Source organism: Solanum pennellii, chromosome 12 (genome assembly GCF_001406875.1).
Source record: "Solanum pennellii chromosome 12, SPENNV200".
NCBI classification, from domain to species: Eukaryota; Viridiplantae; Streptophyta; class Magnoliopsida; order Solanales; family Solanaceae; genus Solanum; species Solanum pennellii.
The window spans coordinates 82,269,934-82,279,746 of NC_028648.1; the positions used below are offsets into that span (position 1 = coordinate 82,269,934).

A 9,813-nucleotide genomic window follows, 5' to 3' on the forward strand; every position below is an offset into this window, starting at 1 on the left:
TAATTTAACTTTTACATAATATGTTTAAGATCATACTATTAAAATATATTTTGGTATATAATATATGTTTAGTTTAAGATCATAAAAGAATAAAACTTTTTTATCAAAAAAGAAAGAAATAATTTGAATCTCAAATATAAAAAAAAAAAAATTAAAATTTAGGTTTTCAACTTATTTTTGGCTTTAGACCACTAATTAACTTGAGACTAAATCTTATCCAATTTAAAATAAATACTTGATTGTGATTATATATCTTAAAAATATGAGATAAGATCACAATAATTAGGAATTATTATTCCATATATATCTCTACATTATAATCTGTTTATAACCTATCGAAATTAAAGGGGAATCTTATATTTCCAGATATATCCGTGAGTAAAATAAGGAAACAAGTGGTTATATTTACTTAAAAAATAAAATTAATGATAATAATTTATTTAAAATGGAAATATAAACAACGGTGTGAAATTAAATAGCTTTATATTTCTCCCTTCTACCTTCATTTCTCAATCTCATTATTCAAATTTAAGGTAATATTTATCTTTTAAAAAATTGTTATTAGCAAAGTTCTTATGAATTTCATGATCTTTTCTTTGTAATTATGTTTATCTGTGTGAAGANTATTGTGTGAAGAATTGTTCTAAGTCTATAATTATCATAAAAGGTTATATATTGTTTCAATTTTTCATGTAACGTGTATAATATATATGTGATTACATAATATTGGATTAATAAAGGCTGATTCAAGATTTAAATTTGATAGATTCAATTTTTACGTATTGATTATAGTTTTAGATATTAATATTTGTTGAATTTTTTTTAGTGGTTTATATATATTTATGTATGGTTCGTGTAAAAATTGTTTGGTTTGATCGAATTGGACTACGATGATGTTAATTTTGAACGAGTCATATAGCTAAGTCCAACTTACCTGATGGGATTGAGGCATTGTTATTGTAAATAGTGATATAATGTTGAGGGGCGAAATATAGAATTCTGTTAAGGCAGTTCAAGATTTAATAAATAAGTGATTTTTGCGTTTCGAATATATATATATATATGTATGACTTTTTGATAAATATGGTATAATTTTTCGTTGAAGGATGTTTGATTGAACCTAGTATTTTTATATGGAACGTAATGCCTATGTGACGGGTGCGTCTTGGATCCTCCGAATACTATAATTTGTGTTGCTTGGACCCTTTGGGTGTTGGATCCTCTGAAATAGTTGTTCATGATCTGACACGGACGCAACAACATAGTTGGAGAGTCCGAACAACATAGCCTATTATTGAAAATGTGCAATGGATTTAGTGTTGAAAACATCATACTAAAGTCATTCTGAATCCGCCTCTGATTGTGGTCGTTGTAATTTTGTACGTCAAATTTTGAATTCTGGATCCGCCTCTGATTGTCGTTGTTGTTGTTGTAATGTTGTAGTTGAAGTAATCAAGAAGTGTGAATGCAAACAAAATGGTAGAGGGAGGAATAAGCAAAGCAGATAAAACAGAGTTTACAGAGTGCTGGAGGTCAGTATGGAGAACTCCTTATATTATGAAGCTAGCTTTCTCAGCTGGCATTGGAGGATTTTTATTTGGTTACGATACCGGAGTTATTTCTGGGGCGCTTCTCTACATAAGGGAAGATTTCAAAGAAGTTGATAGGAAGACGTGGCTACAAGAAACTATTGTTAGTATGGCTGTTGCTGGTGCAATTTTCGGTGCTGCTACTGGTGGTTGGCTTAATGATAAGTTCGGAAGGAGACTTTCTATTCTCATAGCTGATGTTCTCTTCTTTGTTGGTGCACTCGTTATGGCTCTTGCACCAGCTCCTTGGCTGATCATCCTTGGAAGGATATTCGTTGGTTTGGGAGTTGGAATGGCATCAATGACAGCTCCGCTTTATATATCAGAAGCTTCTCCTCATAAGATCAGAGGTGCTCTTGTTAGCATGAACGGTTTACTCATTACTGGAGGACAATTTCTTTCGTATCTAATCAATCTTGCCTTCACTGATGTAACTACTACGAATCTTTTTCCTTCTTTTTGTATGAGACTAGACGTGTTAAATGCCATCGTGGATCTGTGGAACCATATATAGTAACTCATATTCGGCTTGTCTCAGGTGAAAGGAACGTGGCGTTGGATGCTTGGTGTTGCTGGACTTCCAGCAATTATTCAGTTCTTACTCATGCTTGCCCTCCCTGAGTCTCCAAGATGGCTTTACAGAAAGGTACTCGATCAACGACCAATTGTAAGGAAATGTTGGCAAAAAACTATGTACTAATGATGTTTGATTCATATATATTAGGGTAAAGTGGATGAGTCGAGGGATATCATATCTAAAATTTATCCAGCAGAGGAAGTAGAGAACGAGATGATGGCAATGAAGAAGTCGGTTGAAGAAGAAAAGGAAATCGAAGGATCCATTGGAAGTAGCACGTTTACTCAAATCAAGAAAGCATTCGGAAACACAACATGTAGAAGAGCACTGTATGCTGGTATCTGTGTTCAAGTGGCTCAACAATTTGTGGGTATCAACACTGTTATGTACTACAGTCCAACTATCATGCAATTTGCTGGAATTGCATCTAATAAGACTGCTGTGGCATTATCACTTATCACCTCTGGTCTTAACGCGATTGGATCCATAGTCAGTATGTTATTTGTCGATAGATATGGTAGGAGGAGACTCATGATCATCTCTATGATTGGAATCATTTCGTGCCTCATTGTCTTGTCAGTCGTCTTCTTCCAAGCATCTGCTCATGCACCAGCAATCAGCGGTACTGAAACTGCTCATTTTGGCAACAACACTTGTACAGCCTATGCCAATGCCCCAAATCCAGCCTCTTGGAATTGCATGAAGTGTTTGGCTAAAGAAGCTGAGTGTGGATTTTGTTCAAACACCAATCTGGTAACTCACTAACAAACTCTATAACTCGTTTCAAGTACTTTCTCCGTCCCAGTTTATATGATGACTGGACACAAGAGAAACTTTTGAAACTTGAATATTATCATGATATAAGTTTAGATCATTACAAAAGATTCATATAACTAGAGTCTAAAGTGAGTGTATAACTCTCTCTATTGTCATCCTATGTTACTCGGACTCTTCAAGAAAACTACCATCTAGTGTGTATGTGTCGAATCCTCCAAAAGCTATGCAATTTTGGAGGATCTGAGTTATCTGACACAGGTGCAACATCATTTTGGGAGAGGCTTTAGCAACATAGGCATCACGCCTTCTTACTATAGCAGTTTTAGATGTATCAGGTGCTCGTCTAGCTCTCTCTCCTCGTCTACATCTCATTGATTTTGATTCTGTGTTTTCACTGTGCAGTATGCTCCTGGAGCATGTATAGCAAAAACAGATGCATTAGCAGGAGCTTGCAAAGCAGAGAACCGCGTTTGGTACACAAAAGGTTGTCCAAGCAAGTTTGGGTTCTTAGCAGTTGTTTTCCTTGGGTTATACATCATAGTATACTCACCAGGTATGGGAACAGTTCCTTGGATTGTCAACTCTGAGATTTACCCTTTGAGATTCAGAGGAGTTGGTGGAGGCCTTGCAGCAGTTTCAAACTGGACTTCAAATCTAATCGTTAGTCTAACATTCTTGACGTTAACTGAACATCTTGGGTCCTCTGGCACCTTCCTCTTATTCGCGGGGTTCTCATTTCTTGGACTCATAGCCATCTTCTTCCTCGTTCCTGAAACCAAAGGGATGCAATTTGAGGAAGTCGAAAAATTGTTGCAGAAAGGATACTCTCCTTTTAGAAAGAACACTAGTTCTACTACTACTAAAGAAGTCTCTGACCACACAAAATGATATTCATAGTGTTGTAGATCAAGAGACCAGTAATTTATTTTATTTGCATTGCTTTTTCACATATGTGATTCTGTATCATACTTTATTCGATGATAACTGTTTGATCTTAAAAGAGGATCTTCTATAGTTCCACTTTGTGATCAAACTGTAATAAATTAAACGAGTTTTGTTGCTTTGTCATTTTATTAAATTTGGAAAATGAATTCATTAAGTTTATTTGTACATTTATAAAGATATTGGTTGTTGTCTATATGTGTTCCATTTGTTTTGTAGAAAAATATGTTCAAAATTTGTAGCAATTGATAACCCAAGCTTTTAAAAAGGTCATTTTATATATATATATTATGAAAATAGCACTAAAATGCAATTTTGATTAGATGCCGATAACAAAAATACAATTGAAACGTCCATTCCATGCTTCTTTATATCATCAATTTATTCATTGGATTTACAAAATTACAAGGGTCGGAAGCTAGGGTGAAGATGAAGTGTGTTGGAGACAGGGAAGACACAATTAAAAGGGTTAAAGTAGCTCCGGCTACGATACGAAAAACAATATTAATGTTTTACATTGCAAGCAACCTAGCAACTAACCAACAACCACAAGCATGAAAAGGGAAAGAAATGCAGGATATTTTTTCAGAAATTGATCTTCTTTCTATCCAAAATAACCAAACGGTGTTTAACATCTATACTCCAGATATAGGTAAGTGAGCGACAAGCGAGGGCAGAATCTAATTGATGCTCTAAGCCTGAAAATGAACCAGATAGAACAAATTAGAAATGAGAAGAGAGGCTGACAACGATATCGGAAAGGGAAAGGGAAAGGGAAGGGGTTTGATTGTCAATAAACACATACCTTGTTTGAAATATTGATCGATAGCCAATCAAGTCCCTNATGAACCAGATAGAACAAATTAGAAATGAGAAGAGAGGCTGACAACGATATCGGAAAGGGAAAGGGAAAGGGAAAGGGTTTGATTGTCAATAAACACATACCTTGTTTGAAATATTGATCGATAGCCAATCAAGTCCCTCGTATAACCCTTCTCCAGAAGTGGCACATGTACTCTGGATATACCTGAGAGATCGAAAGAGGAAGGCATTAGATAATAGGCGCTCTTAGCTAGTCAGAACCAGACTGAACAAATGATGGTATCAGTGTAAATTACCAGTGCCTCTGTCGAAGAGAATGAAGTCCAAGCTTATCGGTGATTTCAGCTGCATTCATTGCGTTTGGAAGATCTTGTTTGTTTGCAAAAACAAGCAGCACAGCCTCTCTTAGTTCATCCTGCAGAAAAATGAAATGAGGATTCGAGACATCTATGATCTATTATAAAAGATTGCTCTAACTTCACTTTCTAAATGTCAATGATACCTCATTCAACATCCTATGAAGCTCATCCCTTGCCTCAACAACACGGTCTCTGTCATTGCTGTCAACCACAAAGATGAGGCCTTGAGTGTTCTGGAAATAATGCCTCCATAGAGGTCGAATCTGCAAACAGATCACAAAGAAGTAAGCAGATCAGTATTACTTCTCAAGTTTCCAAGAATCAAAATACTATATAAACTTTAACTTTGTTCCTCTCGAACAGAAAGAACAATTGAACTGAAGAATAGCCAATGTTAGCAGCAAGATAACCAAAGAAGGTCCATGTCTCCATTCGGAATGCAATGCTGGCCACGTACCGATCATATTTTGGAGACTTAACCACGATTAACCTAGGAAACCATGTGCCTAAAAGTAGCCTCCTCTTATGTGCAAAACACCAAAGGGACTCCAAGAACCTTCAAGAACAACACCACATTCAGATAGTTTTCTCCAGTAATTAACTAGTCTGCTCCACTAGATACAAATGTCCACCTTGGCACCAGTACATAACAGACACCACCTCTGTCTCCAAGAGATAATCAGCTAGCAAACATTTGCAACTCAATACCTTACTAGACTGGGGGCACTTAAGATAAAAGTCATCGAAGATCATGGATCTGAACCCTCCATTGACTGCAGGTTGTATACAATCAGTGAATCATAATATATGCTCTGCACTTGAGCGTGGCTCCAATTGCATATAAGCCTTGTGCAAAATCAAGCTCGAGTATGAATCAAATTCAAAAACAGCTCAACCACAAGCTAGTTTTTTGCCCCAATATATTTTACCCATTTGAAAACAAACACTTGCTTAAAAGTATCTGTGGCTAGAACAGTTCCAGAAAACTTAATAACACAATTTTCAAAGTAGATATATTTGGTTTGGTTCAAGATTGTTCCAATGGTGGTGTCTCTCTTTCAGCTCTCTTCACCAACCAAGAATTGTAGCTCACAAAGCATGCAAAATATAATTGCAAGGTAAACATTTTGAACATCAAATGAGCTCTCATATTTTTTACACACAAGTAGAAAGAGAGTGAAATTATTTAGGCCAAAAATGACATTTATCTGGTTGTTGAAGCATAAATCATGAGAAAATTATACACTACAAATACAGGCTAATCGAAGAACCCCCAGTAACTAGAAATAAACCCAGAGAATTACAAGGTTTCAAATGAATATATGAGTTATAGGACATAAGAACTTCTTACCTTGTCCTGACCCCCAACATCCCACACGGTAAAGCTGATGTTCTTGTATTCAACTGTTTCCACGTTGAAGCCTGCCAATAGAAAGATTAGATAGTTGAAAAAACCAGCTGCATATAAAAAATTGACAACACGAATGATAAGAGAAGGATCTTCTCCACAAGTTCACGACACACATGACAAGCACTTGATGAAGACACAAAGCCAAAGGCAAAAATTGCAGTCATTATAAGTTATTTGATCCCCATAAATGAAGTCATGAATCTCAAAGATTACACTGTTATCTTATCAACACTGTGTGGATGCAAATGATTTGAAAGGATTTTGCAAGATTTCGAGGCATATCAAGAACTATCAGCCATCTTGCATATTGCTTTTTGGCTAGATATATCAACATAATTTACTTTCGGTAGTATATCCCACAATTAGTAAGAAATTATTAGACTGTAAGGTGCAACATATGAGAACTGAGAAGAATAAGAATTGGATTCACAAGAAACGTACCAATTGTAGGTATAGTGGTAACAATTTCCCCCAACTTGAGCTTGTAGAGAATTGTGGTTTTACCAGCAGCATCGAGACCAACCATAAGAATACGCATTTCTTTCTTAGCAAAGAGGCGACTAAAAAGTTTGGTGAAAGACAGCCCCATCTCTGTGTAACTGAAAAATGGACGAGATCATTTATAAAGATCAGAGAATCAATATAAAACTTTCACTAATTCCGGTCACTTTGACTATGGTAATACAATTAATTTCAAAAAAAACAAACAAACAAATAGCATCTTGCGGAAAGAGAAGGAAAAATCTTTTGTTGCATGTAGCTCTGATGTACTTTGTATCTTGCAGAACATTATGCAGATTGGATCTTTAATTATCTATTTCATACTGTATTCATGCCATATGTCTCTGAAGTCAAATACTGCTAGTAAGAAAAAAACAAGATTTTAATAGATTATGTTCTAATCAACTATGAAGCATTATGAATTGACTCCATGACTTGTCCAGAACTTATGTTGCTTTATCCGCAGCCTTTGTTGAGGAGTTATCCAAAGAATTCTAGGTGTGGTTCTTACAATACTCTGCGTCTTTTCACCTTGTTCTCTCTGATACTTTTCTTTTAAAAAATTGGTAATGTTAAATATAAAACTTGTTCTCTCTGATACTTACAAGCTAACATGTACAACCCAGGCCAGAAAGCCTTCTCCCTGTCCTTGTTAGTTATTCCTCAACAGTTTTGACTTATTTCACTTTGTTGCTAATGATACCACCAACACTCATTTTCCACAATTTCAATTTGCAATGGACATTGTAACAAGTACAACTTTAAACACAATAAGTGAATTATTCCAATAACCCCACCGCAAAAGGCTGCATCAGTTCTCTTGACAACTCTATAATGATAAATACCATTATATATGAAATCCCCCGAGTACATGAGATCGACACAGTAATAGTTCATTTCTAGTGCAAAAAAAAGATACAACACCTCTCGTAGAAATTCAGATGACCCGATTATGTTCTCGTATCCTTTTCAATCGCCACAGAAACTATCAAACACTATTTAGGAAATGATATTCCTCAAAACCAATAACAGTATTTAGCCAGAAAATAACAATCTTAAAATTTCAGCCTTCAGTAACCACACTGTACATACAGCATCGACTGTGTAAACATTCTGCAACTCTCTATTTCTAAAATTGTTAAACATAGTCAAATATGCAAGAAGCAGAGGCAGATCCACGATTTTGTGACAGGAAAGCTGTATGTCACAATGCTCACTAACCCATTATGATCATTGATGCAGATTTAATAAAGATATACTTTCAAAAGTTCTCACACGCGAATATGTACATATTTCTTGCTCAAGCAATGTGCATGCCCGCCCATTATCACGACAGAAGACACTTCAGCTATTGGTTAGAAGTATAATAACTATAGCAAGATGATCAATCCAGATACATGAAAGAAAAGCACGAAAAAATCCATACGAAAACCACAAGCTTATAATTGAAAAAATAATCGCAAAACACGTACTAGTAACATTATTCCTAAACAATCAAATTCCAAATCAACCTCTAACTAACTTCATACTTGGAAATCACATAGCTCAAACTCTATTTGCTAAATCAAACCACATTCAACACTTCCATTGCTTACATCCGCATGTATGCTTTATTTTAGTTTACTTGTTTGTATCCAGGCCAGCTCGAGGTGCACCAAATTCACAGTATACCTGTCAACTACAGTTACCAGCTAACTGTGTCCACCAATACACGTTTGACTTTGATCCATTTCATTTTTTTTTCAAAGTTAGAGGATGAATTACTGAGACAACAATTTTTTCTAAGAGCATCGGAACAACATCTAGAAATCAGCAAATTACGAAATATAAGGCAGATCGATCTTCATGCAGATGAATGTCAAACTAGTTCCTTTGATAGAAAAAAAAAGTTCGTACGGTAAGAGACGACGACGGCTTACCGGCGATCGGAGAATTCGAATAGGTAGATCTCGAAATGGAGCTGTCGTTCACCGCGCTTTCCTCTGCTGTGGCACGGAAAAAGAGAATTTTAGCTGAGTCGTCATTTTATAAAACATTTTATATATATATATATATATATATATATATTAAATTTTATAAAAAAAAGTCTTAATATGGTCAATTTTATAATCAACCTATTATAATCATGATAATCGATAATTATTTTTACTAGCTATCATTTACGATGAATACGTTTCATTATTATTTCGATGAGTGATAAGATAAGACATATCATACAAGATAATATAAATAATATTGGATTTAACTCTATAATATGTTAGATAAGGTCATGATNGTTTCATTATTATTTCGATGAGTGATAAGATAAGACAAATCATACAAGATAATATAAATAATATTGGATTTAACTCTATAATATGTTAGATAAGGTCATGATCTTATTTGTTAAATATTTGAGCAGTTTATATTATGAAAAGCCTGAAATTATGTTATTAGTTTATTTAATCTATGAAAATATGAAATCGTAAATTAGATAGTGATTCATTAAAATAAATATGAAGATATAATTTATTTTTGGTAAATTTTATATCTTCCACAATTATTACACATTATACAAAATAAATATAATGTGTGAATTTAAATCATTAGGACAAAGTTTACAACAAAAAAAAAACACCTATAAACATATCTATTTTTCTTCATTATTTTAATCATGTTTAATAAATTGACATTAGCAAAATTAATTATTTTATCATCTCATTCTATATATTTTTGATCCATATTAACGAATTTACAAATTTTTTAAGATAAATACTTATATTAACAATGAATTTCAAAGAAAAAAAATGCTAAACAATGAAATATGTGTTTTTTTAAAAAAAATCTAAATTCATA

General features: G+C 34.2%; 2 protein-coding genes across 3 annotated transcripts; one reads left to right on the forward strand and one right to left on the reverse strand.

Moving 5' to 3' along the window:
- Positions 1 to 435: 435 nt before the first annotated feature.
- LOC107007389 (inositol transporter 4-like) lies at positions 436 to 4,047 on the forward strand. Its single transcript, XM_015205998.2, has 5 exons — positions 436 to 533; positions 1,444 to 2,019; positions 2,128 to 2,235; positions 2,314 to 2,919; positions 3,346 to 4,047. Exons 2-5 carry the CDS (start codon positions 1,477 to 1,479, stop codon positions 3,829 to 3,831), a joined length of 1,743 nt encoding a protein of 580 aa, XP_015061484.1. The 5' UTR covers positions 436 to 533; positions 1,444 to 1,476; the 3' UTR covers positions 3,832 to 4,047.
- A 173-nt stretch (positions 4,048 to 4,220) lies between these two features.
- LOC107007390 (ADP-ribosylation factor 2-like) lies at positions 4,221 to 9,010 on the reverse strand. 2 transcript variants are annotated; one of them, XM_015205999.2, is made up of 7 exons: positions 8,898 to 9,010; positions 6,919 to 7,076; positions 6,418 to 6,488; positions 5,210 to 5,329; positions 5,004 to 5,122; positions 4,831 to 4,912; positions 4,221 to 4,583 (listed from the first exon to the last, which is right to left on the reverse strand). In XM_015205999.2, the coding sequence occupies exons 2-7, from the start codon at positions 7,064 to 7,066 to the stop codon at positions 4,578 to 4,580; spliced, it is 546 nt and encodes a 181-aa protein (XP_015061485.1). In that variant the 5' UTR covers positions 7,067 to 7,076; positions 8,898 to 9,010; the 3' UTR covers positions 4,221 to 4,577. The 2 variants fall into 2 exon arrangements, with proteins under 2 accessions (XP_015061485.1, XP_027769364.1); XM_027913563.1 differs by lacking the exon at positions 4,221 to 4,583 and having other exon boundaries at positions 4,801 to 4,912.
- Between the last annotated feature and the right edge of the window lie 803 nt (positions 9,011 to 9,813).